The following is a 27,432-nucleotide window of genomic DNA, read 5'->3' on the forward strand; positions in this document are numbered from 1 at the left end:
AGCAACTTCCCACCAGTGCTTCCATTTTACAAAATCTGTGGGAGGAATTGCTCATAAGGATTGGCATCTACTTGGATGATGCTTAACCCCCAGAAGCACTTTCTCTTCTAGACCAAGCCAAGAAAGTTTAGTACTGATATTTGTGGCAATCAGAATATTGCAGATAATTCATCTGCACCATGGCTGCTGTTTCCCTGCACCTTCCTACTGAAATTACCCTCTTCAGCACTGAATCCTACCCAGCTTGTCACCTTGGCTGGGCTTCTGCTGCTGTCACTCTGGTCTCTGCAAAAGATGAGTGGGAAGAAAAGTCTTGGAGCTGTGAGTCAATTCCCTCTCATTACCTGGAGAAGGCAATTAATTACCAGCAGGGCAAGAGCTAGAGGGCACTGCAGTCAGGCACTACCCATAGAAAAGACATTTCCTTGAGACTGTTCAGGGAGGAGTCTGCCACAGCTCAGGTGTTAGAGGACAGCTTGTGCTGGAAAAAGAGAATTAAAAGTGGGGAAACAGCTGGTCTCCACGACAACCATGTATGTGGATGAAGCACAGAGGGCAAGAGTCATCAGGAATAGATGAAAAGCAACATGAGGGCTGAAGAAGAGAGCACTTAAAGAATGAGGGAGATACTCTGCTGAACTGAAACACTTCTGCTTTAGCAGACTGTTTTGATTTCATGTAATTGTTACTGATCCTCTCTGTAACTCTTTCCTTGTTTTAAAAAAGGTTTTTAAGCTAATTAAATATGTATTTCCTTGTTTTGCAATGAAAATACCCTCAGTTATAATGAGCAAGCGTCTCCTTTTACTCTGTCCATGGACCTGCCTGATGCTGAGGCCTGGTTCAAATGTTTGCACCTGGTGAAACTGAGCAAAAAACTCAAAATGCACAACTGTTGCTTCCTTACAATTCTGAATGAATTAACTTTTCTGTTGTATCCGTTGGATACCCGCTGTGTATTAAACCTAGTGCTCAAGAGTGTCTTCTTCCTTTGTTCTATGAATGTGGTTTATTTAGGTACATTATTGGTCCATTGGCTGTCATATATTTAATTAAAAATGAAAGGAACTGCCACGTGTTGATGATGCTGTTCAGTGCCTTTCCCTTTCATCACTCCAAAAGACACAATACTGCTTGTCAACAGAAGAAAGCAGTGGAGGACGAGAGCATTGTTAGGAAATTGTGTGAGAGGAGAAAAAAATCAGGACAATATTTGAGTGTCCAGATTGCTCTGAACTCTGTGATGTGTCTGCAGTTCACACTCCACAGCCTGGCCTTTGGAAGGGGCAGGATCTCAGCACTTAGGAAAAGCCAATCTGCTTTAAGACCAGCCTGACTTCCTTTGTAAGACCCTGGTCCTGGCAGGGCTCAGTGCCAGTTAATTCAATGGTCACTGTAAAGGAGCAAGGTGAAAGGATGGGAGGAGCATTGTATGAAACTGAACTGCCTCTGAAAACACGCTGTGCTGTAAAATCCAGAGAGATACCTTAGCCTGCCAGCAGCATGGCATTCTGAGCTGGGATGCCATAGGAACCAAGATTCTCCTCAGAAATTTACTAGTAGAGACTTTCTGTAACTGAGCCTAATTTCAACCAGTCACTGAGGCTGAAACCCTTGAGACAAGAGATAAGCCCTGATCTCTGCAAGACAAGTTTCAAAGCTGAAGGAAAAGATAAAAATAGTAACATGCACCAAATTATTTTAATCACAAAGAGATTGAGAATATATTCCTTCAGACAGATTATTCTAGAACATCAAAATGTTTCTACTTTCAAGTGGATAATATTATTACCACTCAGATTGCTTTCAGTAAGCTTTAAAATTTACACCTCTCTGTGAAGAAGGAAAGACACTACCCACCTTTTTCTGGGCACCAGTACAGCCTGAGGTGTCTGAGGGAAGAGAGCCATAGGCTTTGCATTTACCTAGAATTTAAAAAAAAAAAAAAGTTTAAAGAGTTTGAATGATTGCTGGAAATTTAGTTGACAATTTTTATTAACATTTCAACCCAGCTGTCTCAGATAAACCATTTAAGTGACCCACACAACCAGGTGCTTTCCTGGCATCAGCACATGGCCACTGACTCATATGAAGAGACTAAAATATTCAATTTGTGGGCAAACAATACCAAGGAATCCACTACAAGGTGCTGGAGGATAAATTTATAAAGAATATGATATTTCTTTCCAAATTTTTATTAGAAAAGAAGGTAACAAATGCAGCAAGGTTAAAACTTAAAGGAATTAAGCAGCAAGGTTAAAACCTAATGAGAAAGCACTGATTTTGGAACTTTTGCAGATCTGTGATAATACTCATCTCCCTTAGACACTCACAGTGTAAGTATATATGTGCTATAGTCACCTTGGTGTTTTGGTTTTTTTTATTGTTAGCAAGAGACAAAAATCAAAGGTGCATCTCAGGTGCAATTCAATTGCTTTTAGGTGTCTGTTCCAGCTGAGAAGAGTCTATACACACCTGCTTCCCTCGGCAGCCCTTGGGAGGGTTCAGTGACCTCACCCCGCCGGGAGCCTCTTGACTGCAGCCATCTCAACCAGACCAAATCCCTCCTCGAATTATGTCAGACATTCTCCAGGATCTGTTTGGTTAATGGGGCCGTGCAGCTGTTTCCAGCCAGGCACAGCCTCTCCGCGCTTCTTCCCTGGGGCTGGAAACCAACACATGGAATAACCACATTAGTAAGGGCAGGATTAACGCAGAGCAGCACCTCGGGAACCACCTCGAGGAGCCTTTGAACGGCACCTGGAGCCCGAGCCATCAGTGCCCGAGCCTTCCCCAGCTCCGGACACCCAGCAGCCCCGGTGTAACGGAGGTTCTGAGCAGTTTGCCCAGCCCTGCGCCCCAGAGCCCGGGGTGAGGGCGGGATGACACGAGGGAAGAGCTCAGGGAATACACATTCCTTAAGGAAACGTCCCACAGTGCACAACAACGCCGGGGCGGTGTGGGGGACAAAAGGAGCCCGGGACCGGCTCACGGTGTTTGCCGAGTCCCAGCCAGCAGCACCCGGGCCCGCTCTGGCAGCGGAACCAGCCCAACAGCCCAGCGGAGCCTCCCCCGCAGGGCCGGGCCGCCCTGGCCCCGCCTCGGGGCGCTGCCCGTGTCCCGTCCGGCCCTGCCCGCGCTGCCCGGAGGCCTTCCGGGCCGGCGCAGCCCCGGAGCCGGTGCAGCCGGGGGGCCATGGGCCCCGGCGGGCGCTGGGTGCGGGCGGCACACACGGCCCTCAGCGCGGCCCTGGCGCTCGGGCTCCTCCTGCACCGCACGGGTGAGGCGGGGCCCGGCCGGGCTGCGGGGAGGGGGCGGCCGGGGCTGGGCTGGGGCCGCTCCGCCCCCGGGGGCAGGCGGAGGACGGGGATGGCGGGCGGAGGACGGGGATCGCGGCCGGGCTGTGCAGCCCCCGCGGGACACGGGCGATCTGCGCCCGGCCGCGGCCCGGGGGTGCCCCGAGAGCGGGGGGGTCTGGTGAGTCCCTTCTCAGCCTCTCCCCCGGTCTCTCCCCATTTCCTCTTCATTGGTTCGGGACCCCTTTGTTGAGGCCAGAGAGAAAAATCCAGGAGGTCTCACAAGGAGCTGCTGCTCTCTGTCTTGTATGGGTACCTTTCAGATCTGCAAAAGCAAGAGGAGCGCGGGGAGCTGCTGCAGCCGCTGATCTTCGTTTTGCTGGTTTTATGCTCCATCCTGCTGTACTTCAAGGTGTCTCTCATGGATCCGGGTTTTGTTAAGCTTGAAGAGGAAGTGAAGGTAGATCCCTTCATGAATAGAACAAAGTGAAGTAGCTGTAAAGTCTATAGGCTTTTCTACTTTTTCCACTCCGGTAGATAAAAACAATCTGAAACAGTTTCTGTTGTGCTGGCACGAAGGACACATACACAGACCGCTGGAGATGAGGACAGACTGTCTCACACTGGTATTTGGTAACAGCAATAGGGTTTACAGGCTTTAAATGTGCCTTTCACACCACACTTCCCTTGTATGTAACTGTGCCATTTGAGCTCAAGTCCTCTCCTAGAGCAGAGGCTGCAGTGCCCTGTGGAATGTGTATATGACCTATTTTACAATAACCACTGCTAAGTGGTACAAGTGCAAAAAAAAGCCCCAAATTAAAGGGCAGGCTTGGCAGACAGTGCTCTCTGCAGCTCTATTTATTGAACTCTTTATGGATTTGTTGCCCTCTCAGAGGACACATCCACAAACAAGTTACAATGAAATAAATGGAGATGCAAAGTTTCAGTAACTGCTAGTCTGCTCAAGGTTCGCTGCCTTATACACTGTAGGACAAAAGCATTATCAATCTTAGTCATCCATCATTAATGTCAGTGTTGGCTGTATATGACTAAATAGCACTGCTCAAACCAAAAAGACATTGTTATTGTGTTTAGAAGTGAAGTCTAACCTTGTTTTTGTCCCAGACTATATCTTGTTCACAGGTATTTCTGCCTCTCTGCAAACATTCTTTGGAGGGTTACAGTAACCTGTTCTCTCTCACTGTACCATAACTGTCTGCAGATGCTCTAGGTATTCTAATGAATTTTTTTGTTCCTAATGATAGAGATAACAAGCACTGTGTAACTGTTAAGTAAAAGTATGCAGCAAGAAAGCTCAGTCATGCATAGACAGGAGCCCAAGAACTCTCAGTCCATTCTTTTCTCTTTTTTGTAGGAAGGTGAAGATAAAGGACAAGGTGTGGTGATCCCTCAGCTTCCAGGTGACATTAAGCTGCGGCGCTGCGGTTACTGCCTGGTGAAGGTGGGCATCCAGAACATGCTGCAAGAGGAAGGAATGAGAGATTTGAAAGCTTATACTGTTCTTCAGCTGCTGTTAGTGGTCTGTAATTGCTGCTCAGAGGAGGCTGGGCAGACTGTGTAGCTAGACAAATACTAGTGGAGTTTTCCAAGGCTGAAACAAGTCCCTGCTGGCTTATAGAAACAATAATGTTTTTTTGCCATGAGAAAATTGTATTCCACATTCTTACTGCCATGTCAGCCAGACCTTGCAGTTCTGTCAAAGAAGTTATTTTGAAAATACCTTGATAGTCAGAAAAGCACTGAGTGTAACTTGTGGGAACTGCTCATTGTTGTGGGTTTGTTCAGGGCCTTGAAACAACAAAACATTGGCCTGAATGGTAAAAGACAGCATGAAGGAGGAATTACAGCAATTAAATTAGCTCTTAAAACAGTTTGCCTAAGCCTAGAAAGGCTTGTTTTCAGAGTGATCCTTATCAGTTTAATGAAATTAAGCACTACCCCAGCTCCCATAAATTCCCAAAGAGTATCAGCCACGAGGAATGAGCTTATTGCAAGAAGAAAAGCTGGCAAAGCATTTATAGACTGCAGGGGGCAAATCCTAGGAAGCACTACTTTTCTCAGCCAGGTCTTTCACCTTCTCTGTGCCTGATAATTGAGCTGTTTTCTGTGCAAGTGTCTTGTACTCACATGGAGGCACTTCTCTGTACATCCCCAAAAAGCATCACATCCCTGCCCGCTCTGTTTGATAGTAGTGGTTCTAGTTTTTCACCTCAATACTCTGACTTGTGCTTTCCTGACTACACTGATTTGCTTTGTCTCCCTCCTTGGCACGCTGGACTTCCTGTATTAGGTGGATAATAAAGAAAATGTGTAGATAGGAGGAGTGTGGGAGAATCATTTAATTTCAATGCCACCCATTTGGGTCTTGACCAGGAGAATCACAATCCCTTTGATTTGTCTTAGCAATGTTATGTGCTGCTGTCTCACAAGTGTTTTAGGGACAATATTGTGGGGAAATACAGATTTGCATGATGTTCTCTTCTACCAAATGGGAGTGGGACAGCCATGAACTACAGCCAGTGAAGTTTTTTCTTTTCCTGGTTGTGTTTTGCAGCAACCCATGCGAGCCAAGCACTGCCAGCAGTGCCAGCACTGCGTGCGGCGCTACGACCATCACTGCCCCTGGCTTGAGAACTGTGTAGGAGAAAGGAATCACCCTCTCTTCATAGTTTACCTGAGTGTGCAGCTTGTGGTTCTGCTGTGGGGAGGCCATGTTGCTTGGTAAGGCTGAGAGATGGCTTTTGGACCTCTGAGATTGCTCAAAGTTGTAGTGCTCCTTGGGCTGGCATAGAACATAGACTGGCTCTGGATCTTCACCCTCTTTTGCATCCTGGAGCTCCCCAATCTTGAGCAGTCTCTGGTAATTTAAGTTTCATTGTTCATTTTGCTTCAGTCCCTGTAACACAATCTTTGTTTACACATTCAAGTGCTGGAAACTCCAACAGGGTTCCAGCTGTTTAGGAGAGGAGTTAACCCAGGGTGATTGTGTCTCACAGCTGTCAGGGAAACAGAATCTTCTAAATTTAGCTTCCAATCCCTGTGGTGCAGTCTCTCAGGACTTCATAGTATATTAACTCTCTGTAGTCAAGGATTATTAGCAGCTCATTAGTTATGAATCAAACTTAAATGTGTCATCAGGTTTGCTTACTTTGTGAAACTAGTTCTGCTTCTTTAACTACAGATTTATTTCTGTTTGAATTGAAAGGTCAGGCCTTTACTTTGAACAATCCCGGGAGTGGCTGCAGCACAACATTTTCCTCCTTGTGTCCTTCCTCCTGATACTCATATTCACCATTGTGGTCCTGCTGCTGCTTGTTTCCCACCTGTACCTGATCTCATGCAACACCACAACCTGGGAGTTCATGTCCCACCACCGCATCTCCTACCTGCGGCACTCCAAGCTGGAGAACCCCTTTGACCAAGGGATAATCCTCAATCTCTGGAGATTCTTCTGCTCACGCCACCTCACTGCATGGGAGAACATCTATTTTCACAAGAACACTGAGCCTGTCTAGTCCCAGTGTGCCAGCACACCTGGCAGGCTGCTGGGTAAAACTTTGCTGCTGTTTCCTTGCACTGAACTTTACCACATCATGGACTATGCAACCTGCTCCACAACCTGTTCATCTGCAAATTACATGTAAGGAATAGTCAGGGTTATTTTTTATATATAAACAACACTCTTAAAGGCAAGAATACAGTTCTGGGAAGGGAAGAGCCAGCAGAGCTGATTTCCAGACTGAGCAAGGTATCTCTAAATTTATTATCTTTTGTTAAGTGCATCCACTATCCTGTCTCTCAAGAAGAAATGCAAGCTTAGTGTGACTATTCATGTTCACTTCTCTTCTCCAAGGTCTCCCTTGCCTTTTGCTGCTAGGGAACAGCAGCAATTACAGATAAAACCAGCCAGGATCAGTGTAATTCCTGTGGCCTTTTTTCAGCCAAGTTCTGACTGTGAGAACTGCAGTGCCTTTTGGCAGTAGCATCAGGCATGTAAGAGAAATATTTGAGTAAATATTTCGAGAGCCAAAAGCAAATTTTATTTTGTCCACATGCCTCAACTTAATGCTTTCCATGAAGACTTAAGGCTTAATACTGTTAATGTGCATAAGAAAGAGCTGTAAGACATCCAAATAATCTTATGAGATAATTAACCTGTATTTTGTGATGCCCTGAGCAGCTTCCTCACAGCTTTTTAAGTTGATGATGCTGCTAACAATTCACTGTTTTGAATCAAGTCAGTGAAGAATACCATCACTTTCCTTTGGACAGAAAAGTAATCCTTGGCTACTGAGTTATTTCTGCAGATAACTTTGTGCTCAGGCCTTTGCTGCAGGGAGAGAAGCAGGAGCAGAGGTGAGTACCTCATGCCTAAAGTAACACTGCTAGTAAAACTACTACCTCAACTCACTAGTGACATTTTAATAAAATAATACAATTTCAATGGAAGAGAAAAGCTGCCAGGTCCTGAGATGAGAGATGCTGACAGCTTTCAGAACAGCAGCAAGAGGATCTGTTTTCCATTGAAATAAAAAGTCATACTTCAGATTTCCATGGGGAACTGAAAGGAAGTTTGGGATGACTGATCTTCGCTTTAAAACAAAAAAGGCTGTGGTGTGAATTTTAGTCCTGACCCTTTTCTGTTAAAACAAAAACAAACAAAACAAGAAAAACCACCACAACAAAATGTTAGCTAAAATTGTCTTGTGCCTTAATTGTCTTGGCTCAGGAATTAACACCATCTCAGAAACACTCAGGGTTTAAAGTTGATGAACACTCATGAAAAAATAGTGTAGTTACTAATACACCATGACAGTCCAAAAGCAATTTAAATGCAGCAAAAGATCCCTTTTTTGATCAGCTCCAGAGTTTGTAATCTCTGCAGAGTCTGCTTTGTTCAGGGTAGAAGCTTTATCAGAGGGATATCAGAATGCTAAGGATTGTTTTTGTAAAGAAGTGTACACCATTCAGAAGTATTCTGCAGGTTGCTTGTGTTGCTGTGGTACCTGCTGAAGTGTGGATCATCTGTCACACTGCAATTCCTGATTCTTCAGGTATCAGTCAAGTGAAACTTTAACAGCAGGTACAACAGCTCAAAGCACTTTTGCTCTGTCTGGTATTTCTTTAAAATACACCTGGGTGTTAATTTACCTTTTTTTTTTTTTTTTTTACTCAACCATAAATTATAAAATAAAAGATTAAATACGCATTTTTAAATTGTCTATGACTCTTTCTTTGAACTCAAGTTCTAGGCTTCACCTGTGCTAACAATCCACTGTGCTGCCTCCCACTGCACAGTGGCCTTGAACTAAAGCCACAAAACACACCACAGAGGCAAAACAGCAACTGCCACTCCAACAAGAGTGAGGAAAATGTGTATCCTGCTCTAAGCAGGCCAGTGCACTGCCAGGGTGAGCAGGAGGTTGAAAGGATCTTTGTACATGGGAATTTTCAGAAGCAGCTATACTTGGCTCTGAAAATAGGAAATCTGGCTTGAGTGTGAAATATGCCTGGTTTGCACAAACAGAGCTCTTACCTCACTGAATCCTGAAGCTCTGGGACCTGCCTTGGTTAACAATTCCCTAGATCCTTGTCTCCAGCTACAGCACAGTTGCCTTAGGCCCACTCCTGTCTCCATCTGGTGAAAAACTGAAAGAGCAACGATTGTGTCCTTGTTTGCATCAGATGCCTCATCTCTAAAAACCCTTCCCCTTTTTGCCCAATGAGCTAACATTATGAATTTAAGACATGAAAATGTATCTTATCAAGTATAATTACAAGATAAATTACGACGCAATGAAATCACCTTTAACTCGCTGATTTTCCAGTACTGACTGTCATTACTTAGCTGTCCCCAAAAATTATACAGGATGTACACACTGATAAAATCTGTGGAGACATAAACTGACTGCAGTCATTGGTATCTCTCAGCTGATGACACCATGCAACATGTACAGATAACCTGAGTGAGAAGGAAGAAAGAAAGAAAGAAAATATTACTACTGGCATTTATGGAGAAAACAAAAGTCCTGCCTGTTGAGCATTTTTAGTTAGCCCTGATCTGAAACATTCAGCTGACACAAAAGAGATGAAAAGCTGAATATTTATTATATAGAAAGGTATCTTTATTTTCAAAAAAGAAAAAAACACGTGCAAAGCTGTGGAGTTTGATATCATTATAAAAAATAGCTAAGAGTTGGCATCCTTAAATAGAAAGATTCATCTTCCTTCCAATAAATCACTTGGATCATTATCAAACATCATTGTCTAGGTAGTGTTAAAATCCATTCCTTGGCTGGTATACACATTTTTATGAGTGGGAAATGGCATACAATCATTACCAGGAGGGAATGCTGCATCTCTAGAAAATCACTGAGAAGTGGCCACTCCCCTGCTATGCTACAACTTTAAAAATCACACTACTTACTTAGGCTTTTTGCAAAGAGTAACCTGGGTTGCAGAGATGATTTGATTTCAAGTCCAGCTTAAATTCCAAATTTCATCTACGTTCAATGACAGAAGAAGATACACCCTGACAAATGTTAATTATTCCTTAAAAGTAATTGACATCCTTCCTACATATGAGGCTGGAAAGCCACATTCAGCTTTCAGGGCACCTCATGCTGGGGCCATCAGCACTATCTGTACTACAAACCCTGTTGGCTTTTCCACTGGCCCTGCAAAGTCTTCCCTATGCTCTCTCAAGGTGGTAACAATCTCTTCGTGTTTTTGTAGCCCAAGAATCACACATCTAAAAGATGTCTGGAAACAAAGTCAAAGTCCTTGAAGACAGTCTGCTCCTTCTTGGTCAGGACAGAAACCTCCTCAGGAGGAGTAAGGATTGGCTTTTGGGAGGTGAACTCTTCATCAAAGTTGCTGATGTCTGTTGGATCTCTCAGTGTGGGCACAAAGGGGGGCTTCAGCCTCCTGGCAAACAAGGCATTCCAATCAATTCCCTGTAAGAAAAGGAAGGCAGAGATTCCATGCAGTGTATTTCACAGCTACAACAGTATTTAGGAAGGACAAAACTACAGCTCAGCTGTGGCCAGGTGGATCTGTGGATCCCAGCAATTTCTGGTGACATCCAAGTTCTTTTCTTGCTCCAGTGCAAAGCCAGACAAGGGTTATAAGGCTAAAAACTTTTGGACAGATGAGTAATAATGAGGAGAGATGGCAACACCTTTGCCTGGAACAAACACATACCCCTGACACAAAGCAATTTAACCTCCATTTCTCTTAAGAATCATGTGTATCCTGCAAATGCAGGTGATCAAATTGACTGACTGACAATCACTGTGATCACTAGATAACATCTTTGATGCTGCAGTTTAATTTTAAAAGGAATATTTGTTCATGTCTCTAAAGTTAAGTATATTTGTACATAGAAGCAGCACAATCAGAAATAAACTGACTCTGAAAGCATAAAGATCCCAGAAAACAGACTTGGGGGATGTCATTTCAAGCAAGACTTGAAACACATATTCCTGAATGAAGTAATGAGGTGCAACAGAAACTATCACTAAGATCTCCCTGATAACAAAGGGAAATAAGCCTCAACACCAACAGAGAGCAAATCACTCTCTGCTCAAACACAAGAAACAAGGGAGAGGTTTAAACCAAGTTCCTACCTTAAAAAAGGGCTGAATTTTAATCTCTTCTGCATCTTTTTCCCCTGCTCCCAGTCTACGCTCTGGACATTTCCGAAGCAGCTGCAGAGATATCAGTTCAAATTTAAACAATGGGAACCAGAATGAACAGAAATGATGTTCCAGAGAGAAAAACAAAAGAAAAGGAGGTGGACTGATCCCTCGGTGTTTCCTCATTCTCACTTTGCACCAAGGTCATCATCTGCCAGGAATAACTCAGACCTAGTTTCTTGTAAACAATTTGCCAACAGCAATAAGATACCTGCCATAAACTGCATGGAGCATCTCAGCTTAATTGTGCACCTGTGACTATGGGGTCACATTTAAAAACTGAATCCAGTCATCTCCACTGAATGGCTCTGACATTCTTGCCCTTGAATCAACACTTCTCTGTGCCAGACTTAGCAGGAACAGTAAGCAGCCTGCTTAGTCATCCTTACATGGAAGAACTGCATTTACGTAAAGAGAAGGGAGGGGAAATATGTGCAAATTTTATATATTTCCTTAGCCTATGTAGGCAGCTCCACATTACACACACAAATGCTGTACAATCCTAATCAAGTCCCTCTGGATCCACTTACACAGTAAATGCAAATTCCTCAGGCTCCCAGAGACCCAGCAGCCCTTTACCTTACGGATTATGGCAAGTGCTTCAGTTGAAAGGAATCGCGGATACCGAACTTCATCATTGACAATGCTGTCAAAGACTTCCTCCTCATCATCTCCAGGGAAGGGTGACTGCAATTGGGACATTCTATTATTCAATCCACATAGCACCCATTCCTCACTATTAAATAAGCATGAGACTAGCAGGGAGTTGTATGGATTAATTAATTACTGTATGGCAAGCTCTATGAATGAGAAAAATGTAACTGAGGTACTAACAAATAGTTGGCTACATTTAGCAATATTTTACCTGGGGTGGTCAGGTCCCCAGGCCTGGTTAGTGAGATGCCCTGAGGGAAGCTGGCCTTACCTCACCAACAAGCATCTCATAAATGAGCACACCCAGGCCCCACCAGTCCACTGCCCGCGTGTATGAGATGTCTGTCAGCACCTCTGGGGCCAGGAACTCAGGGGTGCCACAGAAGGTGTTTGTCCGGTCTCCAAAACCTATTCCTGTAGGAAAAGGACACTTTGGTAAAATCCAGCACAAGTTACTGAATGGATCTGATGCAGCCTCACCTCCTGAAAGCTGTAGTTTGTCACCTGATTTTGTTACCTGGGCATGGAGAATTGCCAGTAAGAGTTGTGAAACCTGAGGCCCTCAACCACTCCAAATAACAAATATACAGACAATGCTTAAATAAAGAGCAAACCCAAGGAAACTTCCTGCATGTTCCATTGCTCATTTATTCATCCACATTTTTTATATGATCCCATGTGGCTCCTTTGAGCAAACAAGCACATTTTAAATGCTTTCATAAGTCTCCTGAAGATTACACAAGAAGGTATTCTTCCCAAATTCATCATGGCCAGACAGGTGAGGAGTTTTTTTGTTGTTTGGCTTTTTTTATGTCAATTTTTTAAATGGGGATTAATACAAGTTACACACCTACTAAACCCCAGATCCTAAATTGATCCTGATGGCTCAATTTAAGCTTCTCCAGTTGCTCACCTTCCTTACACAGTCCAAAATCTGCAATCTTCACAAATCCTTCAGCATCTAAAAGGAGATTATCCAATTTCAGGTCCCTGCAAGCAAAGGAGATGAAAGAAAACAGTGGATGAAGACTGAGGATTGTCACCCAACATGGCTTTTTTGCAAGAGGCAGAAGGCAGATGTTAATAAAGAGAATAAAATCTAGATTGAGTAAAGTCTACATTTGGTTTAATCATGCATTATTTGGAAGATTCCTACTAATTTATTTATATTTTCCTCTAAACTAAAGGCTCAAAAAGCAGCATGGAGCTGGGTGGGGATTATTCATCTGGAAAAGAGCTCCCACAACAACATGACAAATGACTTTTTCCAATGAAAAGAAAGCAGTGACTTACAGGTGCCCCCCAGAATGTATTGACATGTCACAGAGGATTAATCACCTGCAACATGCCAGATGAATAGCTTCTAGGTGACTTTCTCTACTGTGAGCACGATGAACATGCTGATAGTGACAGGGAAAATAAAGACAGGCAGAAAGATTAGAAACCCCAGCAAGAAAGTGAGCTCCAGACACAGCTACAGGAAAAATCAACCTTCAAGTTGCTGAATTGTCTTGAGTCTCTGCTGCATTACCTATAAACAATTTTCTTCTCATGTAAGAACTGGAGCCCCAAGACTACACAGGCTGTATAAAACCTAAAAGACAGAAATAGTTATCAGGCAATATATGAGATTCAAATTAAAAATTTATAGTGCCTGGAGACAAGAGTAATTCTAACTCACTGTGCCATATGCTCTGGAAAGACATCTTCATGTATGCGCATCATCAGATCCCCTCCTGGAGTGTATTCCATCACAAAACAGGCATGGTGAGGGGTCTGGAAACAGGCAAACATGTTCACAAGGAATGGATGATCAGAAGAATTGACCACCTCAAATATTCGCTTCTCACAGTTCAAGCTGCCAGGATTCAAAGAATGAAAACGTCAGTGCTAAACAGACTCAGCAGAAAAGCCTGTTTTGAGAAAGAGAGGACGAAGAAGAAAATCTTTATATCTGAAGTTAGAAAAATAAAAAGTGAGGGGTAATATAATATTTATCTTACATAGTTCCAAACCTTGAGTTTTAGAGTGTTCTTCAGGTGTCATTCTTACAAAAGTTAGACACCATTCTAAGTTTCCTTATTTCTGATTTTAGTTATCCAAGTCTTAAGGTCACATTTAACCTTGAGAGTACCACAGCCAGTACCCTACCTTCAACATTAGATTACAGTTGTGGTAATGTAGCCTCTGGCAATAGCACCATCTCTAAACAAAGCTCACCTATCAATTTCATCTCTCCTAATAATGTCTTTTTTCTTCAAGGCTTTGATGGCATACAGCTTCCCAGTTGCCTTGTATTGGGCTAGCAGTACCTGAAAGACAACAGAAAAGCTGTACTTTAAGCAATTTTGTGTTTCCTTATCAGATTACTTTAATTCAAATTGATGCTAACTATTTCCATCCAGTCCAGACAGTCATCCTCAAAACCAAACTCAAGGAACTCGAAAAACACAGCACTTCTGTTTTACAGCAGTCCAGAAGGATGTCAGTGTAAATTATGTCCTTCTCCCAAACAGCACTATCACAGCTGGCCCAGTGCTTCAGGAGCACCTCAGAGCTCTCACAGAGGGAGTCATGCAAAGTTTTGGGAATGGAGCTCTTCCACTAGTGATCCTCATGAAAGAAATGGTAATGGTGTGCGTTGATTTAGCACTCTCAGGACAGAAGGACAAAACCTTTCTCCAGGCTTTGAAGTCACAAATCCTCAAGAGTTTTGACTGTTAACAACAGTTGCCAGCTGCTTATGTGGCTGGGCTGGGTTTGCTGTTCCATATCTGCACTAACAGATATCTCCTGTCCTGCAATGTTTCTATTCAGACCTCCAGGCAGAGCCCCACTGTCACAACCACTGCCCTCCTCCACAGGGGACTTCTCTACTACCTTCCCAAAGTGGCCACGGCCCAGCATGGCAATGCAGTGAAAATCCTCCAGCTGAACTGTCCTTTTCCTGCACAAAAACAGAGAAGAGATAATACCCAAGAGATGCATGAGCAGATATCAGTGTGTATTTGTGTTAAGAAAAGAAGCTCTGTATAGCAAAAAGGAAAGCAAACAACTGTGCCAACCACCCCTCACCTAATCCTGACAAGTAAAGCTTGTGCTGGTATTCTGCCACTTAAGAAAGAAGAAGGTAACCTTGATGCAAGGAAATTGTCTTTTTTCAAAAACAGTAAATTGGTTTTTTACTTGTCTGGGTATATTTACTGCTGTGTATCCCTGTTTTAAACAAAATGTGTCTGTGTAAGTGCCACAGACTATAATCAACCTCCTGTTTTATGCCTCCCATCATAATAAGAGACAATGTACTGCAAATCAATAGAAATAGATGAGTGTGAGGGATGCCAAAAGTAGTTCTGGAATGTATTACTTAGCACACAGACACATCTAAATATACTACACTTACACTGCAGCACACAGTGTAAGAGGTGATTTAGTAGAAGACAGAATCAGTATTTGGGTTAATGAACAGATAAGACACAGCAGACATTTAGACAAGTGAAGCTCAGAGCAGATTTTTCATTGTATTGTCCACACTCAGCATTAAAAATTTGTTGCTGAGAAACCAAAGCACACATTGAGTAGAATTTTAGACTTTATGTTCAAAACTTTGAGCCCAGTGACTCTTTAATCTGTGACCTGAGACAGCCCATGCTATCCACAGTTACCTTGGAGACGCTGGGATTGGAAATCCTGTTACAGGAGAGCTGCAAGGCTTCTCCTCAACATGTAGCCTCTTCAGGCACTAGGAGGAGAATAAAAAATACAGTGGGTCATTCTCTGAAATCACCAAGTCTAACCTGAACACCCACATCCAACTTTTCTCCTCTGTCTGGATCCAGCATGACCACAAACATGTTCTTGCAGATGGTCATTGCCTCTGCTTGGATGTAAGTAGCATAAAAACAGATTATCTATGAGCACACAAAACTATCCCCATGTACAATAATTTTATAGGGTCAAATCTTTAAAAAAAAAAACTTTTAAAAGTCTAGGATAGAACATTTACTTCCTAGATGTCAAGAGTCACAATGATCAAAGAAGGCAGTTTCCTCTATCACAAAAGCCAAATGAGCAAGGGTACAAACAGGTGGCAGAACAGGTCATTTTACTGCTCAAAGAAATTTCCTGCTCATTCCTGACAGAAAAGTAGAGCTGCTCTTGGTTTTGCCCAGTTTCTTTAATAACAAAGAACCTCATTTGCTTCTGAAAGCCTGCTGAACCTCCTTCCCTGCTTTCTCTGTGCAGTCTCTTCTGTTCTCTTGCACTGAACTCCCAATGCTGACCTACCTCCCATTTGCTTCTCCAAGAAAAGCAAGTTATCATTTTTTTAAAAGAGGGGGAAAAAACCCATACAACTCTTTTTGAAGACTCCATGCCAAAATGGTTCCCTGGATTCTGAATTCCTGGAGATCAGACAGCTAATGAGGCACCTGCCTAAAGTACAGCAAATTTCTTCAGTAATAAATTAGAAGAACAGGGTTTGAAAGAACAGCAACCAGCAAAGACAACATTCCAAATTAGCCCAGATGGTTACCGGAGAATCTGCAGGGGATGGAGCTGATTCCTTGGAGTTGGCCATCAGAAAAAGCCGTGGAGGCTTGGGTGGTGCTTCATCAGCAAATGCAAGCTTAGCCACAGGGAAATCACTGCATTTGTGAGACAGAATTGAAGGAGATTTTGCTTTAGGGTAGAGCATTGTACACAGACACCTTTGCATCACCTCTGCTGTGTTAGTTCAGTCCAAATCACTGCACAACAGGACACCTGGCTCACACTGTGAAGTACCAACAAGAAATATTCTCTCCTAAATTAATTAAAAGTTGGTTAGACTCACATTCTACACTGGCTCTCTGATGCTATAAAATTAATGAAACACAGGTAGGTAGAAATAAGTCTTTAAAGAAATCTTGATTTTAATAGCAACACGGTAACTGAGTAATGTTTTTTTTTTGTTTCCTAGGTCCTGTGCATCAGTGGGAATAATCTCTTTAGAGAATAATTGATTCAATTTTTAAAAAAATATTTTGGTGGAAAATTTCTTCTATAGTACATTCAAAATCTCAGCTATGTCCCTTCTGAGTGCTACATTACTCATTGAAGCAGAGTGCATTTTTTATCACAACAATCACATGGTGACCTTGCATAGCTCAGTTACTGTACTGGTGAAGCCATTTAATGAATGGAATTTTCTTTCCTTTAGAACACAGAAACTGTACATCTTTTTTCTTCTTGAAAAATTTAGTGTCTTCCTCCACCTTGGTAAGGTGCAACAGAATTTTAAGATCTACCCTACACCCATTCCAACACTCAGGACATCACTTACCTACTCAATTTGGACCCTGAATCCCCATGACTTTGTGGGGAAACTGGAGGAAAGTCTGTGTGATTGGGATCATGAAGTGGGGGACTCAGAGTGCTGATGGAACTACAGGGAGGGAGGAAACTCATCATCAGGCGACCCCAAGCTGCAACATTCATGTTCATTTGAGGAGCTCGGAGAAATTCCTTCCCTGGAGGAGCCAGAGTCAAACATCAGTAAGATTACAACACATAAATTACACTCTCACATAGTGTTAAACTCTAGTTTTCAACTAAACACCTGGGGGTTACCCCAAAAGAGTAGCTCACCCTTGGGAGAATGGGCTTTTCTTCAGGGAATAAAGATTAATGAGGATGATGATGAAACAGATCTGCTATTTCAGCTAAGTTCAGCTCCATATAATATCATAACAATCTTCAAGTTGAAATTGAATAGAACATTAATTGATTTTACTTCAAGTCAGGTTTTCTTCTCTTTCAACACTACATTTTAATTATGCAGCCTGCTAACACATTCTGAAAATGTGTTAAAAAGAGTAAATATTTGGGATATTTTCATTATTTTTACTACTTCCTGAAGAGTATAAATATAAAATCTCATTTATCCCCACTACCACAAAAGCTCAGTATGTAAAGTTTCACCTTATTCAGCTTCACAAGAAAGAATTTGCAGAGAAATAAGAAAGTATGCAAGCTATTCAAGTCCATAAATCTCATAAACCTGAGCCAGCTCAGCATTTTATGATGCCAGCTCTAGAGACTTGATAGTCAGGAGTCTGTTCATGCTACAGTGTTCTGTCATTCAGAGTTTTTCTGGAAACCTCCCAATATCTGTTCATCAGTAACAGCATTGCTGGTTAAATGAGTACAGTTTGAGTCCTGGATCTTCTCACAGAATCATGGGATGGTTTGGCTTGGAAGGGACCTCAATGACCACCTAATCCAAACCCCATGACATGGGCAGGGACACCTTCCACTATCCCAGGTTGTTCCAAGCCCCATCCAACCTGGCCTTGGGCACCTCCAGATACGGCACAGGCACAGTTTCTCTGGGCAACCTGTGCCTCACCACCCTCACAAGGAACAATTTCTTCCCAATATCCCATCTAATCCTGCCCTGTCAGTGGGAAGCCATTCTTCCTTTGTCCTGTCACTCCAGACCCTTGTCCAAAGCCCTCCTCCAGCTTTCTTGGAGCCTCTTTAAGGCACTGGGACGGGCTCCAAGGTCTCTCGAAAGCCTTCCTGAGCTGAACAGCCCCAATTCTCTCAGCCTGTGTCCAGAGCAGAGAGGCTCCAGCCCTCTGAGCATCTTGGTGGCCCCCCTTGCTGCAAGAGGCCCACATCCTTCTTATGCTGGAGGCCCCAGAGCTAACTAGTCTGTTAAATAACAAGCAACTAAATCCTTTTAGAAATGTTAATTGTGAGCAGCAGCACCATGACAATATTACATTACATATGGAGCTGCAGCCAGACTGCCTGCACTTCATGTGACTGAACAAACTTTCACATACATTGTAATTAGAAAGAGTTTTAACATCTCTCAGATTGAGTAGGACAGCAGAGCCTCCTTGTGCAAACCCCTGCTCTCACCCTGGACAGTCACTTCTCCTGCACCTCACCTTTCTGTTTGGGGAAAATGCGCTTCTGTCGCTGCAGTTTTGGTTTCCTCTCAATGACAGGATTACAGAACATCACCTGTCAGAGAAGCAAAAGAGATTTTTCAGGATTCGCCATTTAAATTGTAAACCCAAATTTTCACAGATGCCTTTTTTCTCATCAAAATCTCCATTTCTATCTGTTTGGTAAGTTTCAAGTCAATCCTAGACTCCAAACTTGGTTATTCCAGATTCACCCTCTAATCAGCTCCTACTTCATTTGTGGGTTTAGAGACTGGAATTATCTGCTACCTGAAATTGAGAAAACCCCCAGAATTAAGACCAATTTCTATTTCCCAAAAATTTTATCTAATTTGAATGAAATTAAATTAAATGAAGCCATGCATAAAGAACACGCCCATTTATAGGATAACAAACACAGCAGTTCATGGCACAGAAGTAAAAACAAAAAAAAAACAAAACCAAATGCCACAAACCAACCACAAAAAAGAAGAAGGCAGGGAGAGAAGGCAAATTTTGGTACATGAGGTTTAGATCCTACTTTGGAATGATAACTACAGGAATTCTCATCACAACACAAAGGAGAAAATGCTGCGGCTTTTAAGGGATTATCGAGATTATCTCTACATTGATGGTACTTCAAACTATTATTAGGCTCAGAAAGATGATAAAATAAGCATAGCCAGAGGGAGTTTGGATCTCTGATTCTACAGTCTCTGTGATTCAATCCTGACCATTAAGCCATATGTTTAATTAAAGTGCCACCAATGACTCATAATGAAAGCAAATAAAAACGAGCGGATTTCACAGCACACACACACACAGGGTTACAGTGGAGCAGCTGAAGAGTCACTCCAGGCTATGGATGTGCACATCTATTCTATCCTGTTGTTCCTTATTCTTCTATGGGCTATGATGCAAGAGAGTTTCAGGTATCACTCTGCCCTTCTAGATTATTGCTCCTTCCATTCCTTGTACTCTGGGCTGAACAACTGCTTTCAGGGCAGACACCCTAAAGAGACAGAATTCTCTGAGAAAGAAACAAAGCTTACATTTATACCTCTGCAAAAAGCATTCCTTGGGGCTCCAGCGAGAGGCACATCCCATGACGTTCATTATCAAGAAAATCATCCAAACGTAAAAACTTCACTGCACAGAGCTCTCTCCAATCTCTCCAATAAATTGCAATTTCTAGTTCACGAGACTGGTGGGATGGGTGTATGGTGGAGGAGAAAAAAAAAGCAGAATAATTACATACTGCTCCATGCTCTAGAAATGGCACATGTATTTGTGAAAAAATAATAAATAAAATAAAATCAGTAAACTAAAGAGTATGCATAAAATACTTCTTTAGTGCTTCTGTTCCCTGCTTTTGATGTTTTTAGATCTTCTTAGCTACAGACTCTTGAACTCCCCATTCAGAAATCCCTAAGAGCCACTTTGCTGATAAGATGAAATAAAACTGCTCAGATAAGGAGAGAAGGACAGCAGATGCTGCTCAAGCCGAATCTCTGGCAGTGATGCTCTGCCTCCAGGGGAAGGCTGAGCTAACTGGCAAATCAAAGGCCATGGGGACAGCAGGAATACAGGGTTGAGCTGAGTGGAATGACAGCTAAACAAACAAATCAGGTAAGGTTAAATGGAAAAATAAACACCACATGAATCTGAGGCACACTTACCCGGTCCAGCTCAATGGCAAAGCTCTGGTCCCACGCCTGGTTATTAACTGGTCCCCAGTTTGTTTGGCCAACCACTTTATTGTCCACTTTGAGCACAGCAAGGACTTCATCTGGACAAAGGAGGAAACATGGATTATAACATTTAATCTCTCATGCTGAAGGTGGACATCCCAACCAATTTCCAGGAGAGTCCTAGGAGGACCAGGCATAATGCAATTCATTTTCTCTCTTAGTTTTGCAGAAATTGGGTTTCTTTTAACATCACTTGTACCAGGCTGAGCCAGTGAGAAGCCCCTTGCTCTGATATGTCACCAGCAGGTCCACAGGGAACCCTGTACTCACTGCTTGGCTCCTCATTCCGGTATTTTCCTGCAACACCACGGCCATGGATGCCCAGGCCAACTCGTGTCCGGGAAAGGGACCTCAAATCACTGGGGCTGCCACAGATGGGAGAAGAACTTGTCATTCGGGAACGTCCTGGAACGTTTTCCAATAGATCCTGACACCCCATCAGTCTCACTTCCAGCATTCCTGAGGAATTTTAGGAGAATAAGGAATATTATTATGTAAAAGATAAAGTGATTCCAGTCAGCCTGACCTCAAAGAGGTCCCAGAATTTCTCAGATTCATGATTTCTTGGTTAATAGTTTAAATTGAGCAAATCTGTATGCTCAGAAAGCTATGCCTGACCTAGAAGACACAAGTCCAGCTGCTAGAAAATCCAATGTCAATATGACAACAATGAGAAAAAATAGTATTCATTTTTCTCTCTGTCCTCCTCACAACAACATGTGCTGCAGGATCCCTTTACCTGTAAGGGCTGTAGGTTTGATGACTGAGGTAGGTTGCATGCTGCCATGCCGGGCTCCCAGGGATGAAGTGTTCACCAGCTCCTGTTTGATGAGGGCTCTTTTTGGGTGATCAGGAGAAAGCTCACTGAGCTGACGTTCCAGGGAGAAGCGCAGCAGATCAATCTTCTGAGAGGACTCTTGCAAACGACCCTGAGCCTACCAGCATGAAGGAGAACAGAAAGCAGGCAGAAATTTTCCATGTAAACCAGGTATTATGAACTAGAGTAAGCTTAAAAAAAACCCCAACATGACAACATCTTGCTAATACAGGATACAGATAAATTAAAGACAAAATATTTTCCCACAGAGCTTGAACTCCCACCAGTGTCACTTCTGATGTTCCTGAGAAATTTCACCAAAGCAAGGAACGCTATCCCTAGAAGGGGAAGTGATTCCAGTCTGTCTCGACAGAGAGACAGGAAATTCCTAAATTAGTAACTTGTTTAACTCTGCTCATTCATGTTAAATCACTAATGTGGAGGCATGAAACCACCCTCTCAAGAAGGCCTGAGCAATGTCTGCTTACCTCAGCCAAAAACTTGCGATCCTGTACCCGACTGCCCCCCAGGATCTTCAGCACATTTTTTGCCCCCTCTGCTACAGCAGCTTCAATGCGCAGGTGATGCCTCAGCTCCTCAATCCGCAGCTCCAAAGCACTGATGGTGGTCCCCATCTTCACTGGCATTTGGGAGGTAAAACATGGCAAGGATGAAAATCAAGCTAGTACTGTGGATCTTAGGGCTCTGTCTGCATCTGCTGTGGGCTGTATCAGTTACTTAAAGCACGTTACCTGCTGGATCCACTGTATCTTCCATCCCTCCTGCTGACTGAGATACTTTCACAATGTGCATGCGGATTATTTCAATCTTTGTCTTGCTGTCCTGAAGCATCTGCTGAGCTGTAGCCAACAGCTTCCTCTCCTGCCAAAAGGAATCAGATGCAGAGAGAGAACCATGATCACTAAATATGGGTGATGATGATGATGTGCTCACATATGAGGGTGAGGTGGTAGTTGCACGAAGGGGCACAACTGACTCTGAAATGGAATACACAAGTGGTTATGTAAAGGAGGCACCACTGGGGATCAAGGACTCTGAGATCACGATCTCCATTTGCAGAGGGAAAGGACAGGTCAAGGACGTGCCCAGTTAATACCAAATCCTGCAGTCATTGAGACTCCTTGTTCCCTGGTTAACTGCACTTACAGCGTTCTGTAAGCAGAGCAGAGGTTTTGAACACATAAAAATATCACAGCCCTCTTACACTGCTGGTCTTATTGAATTAAGCTTCATAATAAGCTTGGATTTGAAATGTTTTAAATTATCTTTTGACTTTTAAATACGATTATGCCAAACAAAAAATGAGATGAATACGAATCCACTAAACCTCTGAAAATTTTTCTCACATAAAGAGATACCACATGCTGTGTTTTATCCTAAACAACTCACTGATATCAAAACATCACACCAACTAACTCAGTTACAACACCAATGCTTTCTTAGCTTTCTTTCCTCATCAGTGACTTAATGCACCTCTTATACCACCCTTATGTGCTGTCATTATGCTGAGACTCAAAGTACACAGCTAGGATTCAGGCAAGCAACCTTTGCAAATTAATTTCTGTCCCAAATCAATTATCAGAGAGATTTGTGTATAGAATTAAAATACAAATTTTGATCCAGTAATCCATGCTCCCAAATGGCTCTTTATTCCTGCTTACCTTGGATGCTGAATACATTTGGATCATGTTCTCAGCTCCTTGTTTCACTTTCATTTCAACATGCAGCTGCTTTTTCAAAGCTTCAACCTTCCTTGCCATGGGGTCTGGGTTTCTTTCCCAGAGACAGGGATCTGGAGATACAGATCCATCTGCACAAACAACACAATCAATACCATTAGTCATCTTGCCTCGTTTCATTTCACCGGGTTACAGATGGGTGACTCTGCAAAGGACAGTTAGGCTATAAAATAAGGTACAAAAGGTCTTGTCTACAAAACTGATTGGAAAACACTTTCAAATAAAACTCAAGCTCATATCTGTAAATATTTCTTAATTTATCAATGAACCTGTCATAACAAGCACTCTTCCAATTTTATACTCATTATCCTATGAAATACTTGGATGTTGAACTGCCCAGAAATCCTATTCAAATCTCTTCAATTCCACCTACAACCTATTCCTGAATATTGCCCATGCCTACCACTCTCAGCTGGTTTTCTCCCTGTACTTCCTTTCACCTTTATAGCACCATTCTGAAGTCTTTATACCCCAGATAATTTCATCAGATAAAAACCAAGATGTTCCCAATACCGATGAGCCCTCAACATAAGACTATATCAATTCAATATCTCTAGAGATTGAAGCACTCCAAGAGAATGTTGCAGTCAATCATGACCCAAGAACTACCTGTTGTACTCTTCTCTTTGTCTGGTATCAAAATCCTTGCATTGAGCTCCTGAAGTTCCCAGTGCAGCTGCTCCAGTTTTCTGTTGGAAGATTTCAGCACGTGCTCGATGTGGACAAGGTTCTTTCTGTCAGTTGTGGCTTTGCGCAGGTTTTCTGCTCCCTCTTTAATCTTCAGTTCCTTCTGTATGGCCCGGCGGAGCAGCTCCTTCTCACCCTCCAGCTTCTGCTGGAAGCTTGGATCCATTAAATTCACGTCATTGCCCAGCTGCAAGAGAGAGCTGCCCTGCAGCCCAAGAGCATTGAGAAGGATTTCAGAGAGTTCAAATCCAACCATTTTTATGACACTGCAGCAATACCTTCATTAGATTCCACTCCTTCATTTCTTTCAGAAATCCTCAAGTCAATCTTTTCACTAATTTTTCCCAAAGACAAACCTACATTTCAATTCCAGAGGACAGAATACAACTTTGATCTTAACATGCCTTAATTTGATTTTAAACCATAATGGAGAAAAAGCTTCATTTTACTCGACCCCTTGTTATTTAATGTCTACACACATCTTTGTTCTTCAAGAATTAAAGTTCAGCCAATATTTGCTCTTGTTCTGATCAACATTACCTTTTACCAGTTTGATGTTTTAGATACATATTTTTATCTGATTATGCCTTGATGCTGACTGCTCAAAGACACGTTTCAGCTAATTTGTTAGAGCTTTTAGGAATGCCACAAGCATGTGTTAACCCTCAGCTGTTGTCCCTGAAGAAGAAAAACCAAGCCCTACAGCTGTTTCTACAAATGAACAAGCAAAAGAATAAGTTTGACTGTTTGCTGTGTCTGAAAAGGTGAGCAGACTAATGTCTCAATCTCTGTTCTCTAAAGGCCATGCTAAACACTGATTATTTTGAGTAGCATTAGTGGCATTCACTCTTGTCCTGGGCTTTGTTTTACATCATTTCAAACACCACTTGTTCTAGTGAGATATGGCTCAGCAACAGCTCTGGACAGAGCTGCTCTGTCACAGACTCGGGACATACCCAGTTTGGGCAGAGCAGAGTTTATCTCACTGCCCAAATAAACACTGGATTCACACAGGAGCTGCAAAGCATCCCTAAGGGTGCTGCCCAACAGCACAACACATCCAAGCAAGAGCTTGTGCTTCTCTCTTCAACAGGGAGAGCAGCTTTAAGGCATCCAAAGCAATGAATGCATTCATAACCTGCCATTAATGACTCACACCCATGGCTTAAATGCAAAAGAAGTGGTCAAGCACTGCCACAGTAACTGGCTTAACATCACAGAGCACATCAGTGCCTAAAGACAGGGCTCAGGGATCTCGACTCGTTTTCACACTCTGTCACTGGCTGACCACATTTCCAACAACAAACCACGCTGGCTTTGTGTTACTCATGTACATTAATACACTTCCAGAGTGTGCTGTGCATCCAAAGCCTCCTCCAGAAACAATTACTTAATCAAAGACTCAACCAAACATCCTTGATTAGTTTTTGCTACAATTTCAGTCCAATAGCACAAAGAAAAAAGGAAAAAAATCCATTTGAAAAGTTGGCCTAAATCCAAGCTTTGGCTGCAATGGCCAAAATAGGAGTTGTTCAGATTGGTAGCAAAACAAAAAGGTTCAGACCAACATCCTGATTTCAGGAAGTTCTCGCCCAATTAGTAAAGCCAGGAACTAAGCCAGAGCTTTGAAAGACATCCAAAGTTTTGTGAGGAAGAATTTGAATCATGGAGTTCCTGAGTCACAGGCAACCTTTACCAGCCCTAAGTTGGAAAATCAAAAAGCTCTTTATCCAGTCTGTAGCAAGTTATTAAAAGGAGTATGATGGTTACAATTCCTATTTAATAACTAATAAAAGCACATAGATTCATCTTCTATCCAAATTATGCAAATGGGTGTAAGAATTTCCCCCCCTGGATCCACTCAGGGTAAAGGATGAGCAGTGGTACAACAGTGATACCAACAATAAAAGACGCTGAATATGAAGCTCTGGGTATTGATTCAGAGAACAGGTACAGCCTCAGCAGTTCTCAGGTCAATTTTCCCTACATCAGTCTCTGCCAAAAACTAATCTGAATATCAGTTAATGCATCAGGCTAAATTTCTATATTTAGAATGTAACATGTTTCACTTCCCCATCTTCCCCTCTGCGGATCAGAGGGTGCCATAACATGAGCATTGTTTGCACCAGGAAGATAGAACACTCCACTTCTGAGAAGCACGGGAAAGACAAATTTGCATTTGGATTGAGCCATTTTGCCTTCTGGCTCAGGAATTTCGGTGGGGTGTCCTGACACTGCCACAGCCTGTGCTGCAGCTGTTCTTGGGTTCCCTGGAAAGGTCAGTCTCCAACACAATCCTGAAACACATTTACAGCTTGCAGAGAAAGACCCAAAGTAGCTGAAATTGGCTTGCTTTTGGCACTTGCAGTGGGGATGCTGGAGCTCACCCAGAATTTCTGCCAAGCTCGTGTCATACCCAAGTGTCCAGACTGCTTTCTAACTAGCAAAAATTTCAGCAGTATGAGTTACACTTAATCCTTTGGATTGCAGCCAGGGAGATCCCATCCCATCAATTATGCCCAGCTTGGAAATGAGTTTCACCTGCACAAAGCCCAGAGCAGTCCTGCCCTTTACACTTTCACCACTGACACAGAAATTGATTTATAATTTGATTTAATAAGCCAGTGGTGAGGCTGCCATCCTCCCTGCAGCCCAAACATTCCCAGGACATCTTAAATCCCATCTTTCACAGCAACTTCATACCGCAGGGATGAGACGCACGTTGGGGAGCCTCATACCAGCTACATTCATGTCTTACAAGAAAAAGTCACGGCTAATTCAGGAAAAAGACTCTTTGTGGTCCTGCCTGGACCATTCCCAACTCCAAGGCTGAGGGCTGAAAGCAGCGAGCCACCGGGATGGGAAGAACCCGGCAGCGAGCGCTCTTTGTGTCGGTTTCTCTGTCCCTTCTTTCCCTTCTTTCCCAGATTAGGCTTGAAACTTTCGTCTCAAGGGAAGAGGGCAGAACATCTTCCCCCCTCCGGGGAGCTTGTTCCAGACACGAATGTTTTCCCAGCCCGGAGCCTGGCTGCCCTCCCGGCCCCGCGCCAGCCGCCTCGCCCCCAACACCTCCTCGACGCCGAGAGACTTCCTCAGCAGGCACCAACCTGGCCCGAACCCCATTTCCCTGAGGCGAAGAGGGACATTTTTAGGGGATCCCATCAGCTTCCCACCTCCTTGGGGCGCGGCCATGCGAGCGGAGGGGGAGAGGCGTGAAGCCCCTCAGCACAGCCGCCTCTGCGGGGGCTCCCGGCGGGGCGGGACACGGGATTATCCCGGCGGGGGATGGATGGAGGGACCCCCAAAGAACACAGGGACGCCCAGAAGGCGCAGGGCCGCAGGGCTTTCCCAGAGGGGACATGGATGGAGGGACCTCCAAGGGGCGGAGCGGGGTGCGGTGCTTTCCCAGCGGGGCAAGGATGGAGGGACCTCCAAAGTGTCCAGGGACCCCCAAAGGGCACAGGGAACGCCAAAAGGCGCGGGGACCGCCTTCCCTCAAGGCGCTGCTCGGCCCACTGCCACCCCCGAGCCCTCAGCGCTCACCTGCGGGGTCGCCATTGCCGCCATTGCTCCGCCCGGACCGGCACTTTTCAAACTCGGCGGTCCCGGGGCCGCCGCCAGCGCCCTCTCGCGGGGGCGGCCCGGGGGAGCCGCCGGCGGGCAGCCCTCGGGAGCGAGAGCGGGACGAGGAGCGGGAGCCGCCCTTCCCCACACGGCCCCGGGGCAGTCGCCGCTCCGGCCCCCGGCTGAGGAGGCGCCGCCGCCTCCGCCCGCCCCGGGGGGGAAAACGCGCGGTCGGGGTCCGGTGAGG

The 27,432-nt window shown here is 43.8% G+C and overlaps 2 protein-coding genes across 2 annotated transcripts; one reads left to right on the forward strand and one right to left on the reverse strand.

Moving 5' to 3' along the window:
* The first annotated feature begins 3,195 nt into the window (after positions 1–3,195).
* Positions 3,196–8,453, forward strand: ZDHHC12 (zinc finger DHHC-type palmitoyltransferase 12). The gene is made up of 5 exons (XM_054284369.1): positions 3,196–3,280; positions 3,620–3,756; positions 4,675–4,761; positions 5,875–6,041; positions 6,526–8,453. Exons 1-5 carry the CDS (start codon positions 3,196–3,198, stop codon positions 6,833–6,835), a joined length of 786 nt encoding a protein of 261 aa, XP_054140344.1. The 3' UTR covers positions 6,836–8,453.
* A 1,454-nt stretch (positions 8,454–9,907) lies between these two features.
* Positions 9,908–27,231, reverse strand: PKN3 (protein kinase N3). The gene is made up of 22 exons (XM_054284163.1): positions 27,165–27,231; positions 23,544–23,826; positions 22,857–23,005; positions 21,927–22,056; positions 21,663–21,814; positions 21,097–21,292; positions 20,628–20,816; positions 20,286–20,395; positions 19,667–19,810; positions 18,610–18,685; positions 16,995–17,181; positions 16,206–16,317; positions 15,337–15,413; positions 14,552–14,618; positions 13,892–13,983; positions 13,353–13,529; positions 13,203–13,265; positions 12,585–12,661; positions 11,943–12,085; positions 11,597–11,704; positions 10,949–11,029; positions 9,908–10,276 (listed from the first exon to the last, which is right to left on the reverse strand). The coding sequence occupies exons 1-22, from the start codon at positions 27,186–27,188 to the stop codon at positions 10,064–10,066; spliced, it is 2,850 nt and encodes a 949-aa protein (XP_054140138.1). The 5' UTR covers positions 27,189–27,231; the 3' UTR covers positions 9,908–10,063.
* Between the last annotated feature and the right edge of the window lie 201 nt (positions 27,232–27,432).

The sequence above is a fragment of the Melozone crissalis genome, unplaced genomic scaffold, assembly GCF_028551555.1.
Source record: "Melozone crissalis strain CALT ecotype California unplaced genomic scaffold, PUWL_Pcris_2 ptg000041l_1, whole genome shotgun sequence".
In the NCBI taxonomy this organism is placed as follows: domain Eukaryota; kingdom Metazoa; phylum Chordata; class Aves; order Passeriformes; family Passerellidae; genus Melozone; species Melozone crissalis.

Excerpts from the sequence above, each read along its gene's own strand:
- PKN3 (XM_054284163.1), bottom strand. The coding sequence starts at position 27,188 with ATGGCGGCAATGGCGACCCCGCAG. Across the intron at positions 16,318-16,994 it reads TCAGGGTCCAAATTGAGTAG|TGATTTCCCTGTGGCTAAGC; the intron begins GTAAGTGATGTC and ends TCACAAATGCAG. Across the intron at positions 12,086-12,584 it reads TTTTGGACTGTGTAAGGAAG|GAATAGGTTTTGGAGACCGG; the intron begins GTGAGCAACTGG and ends CTTTTCCTACAG.
- ZDHHC12 (XM_054284369.1), top strand. The coding sequence starts at position 3,196 with ATGGGCCCCGGCGGGCGCTGGGTGCGGGCGGCACACACGGCCCTCAGC. Across the intron at positions 4,762-5,874 it reads GCGGTTACTGCCTGGTGAAG|CAACCCATGCGAGCCAAGCA; the intron begins GTGGGCATCCAG and ends TGTGTTTTGCAG. Across the intron at positions 6,042-6,525 it reads TGGGGAGGCCATGTTGCTTG|GTCAGGCCTTTACTTTGAAC; the intron begins GTAAGGCTGAGA and ends TTGAATTGAAAG.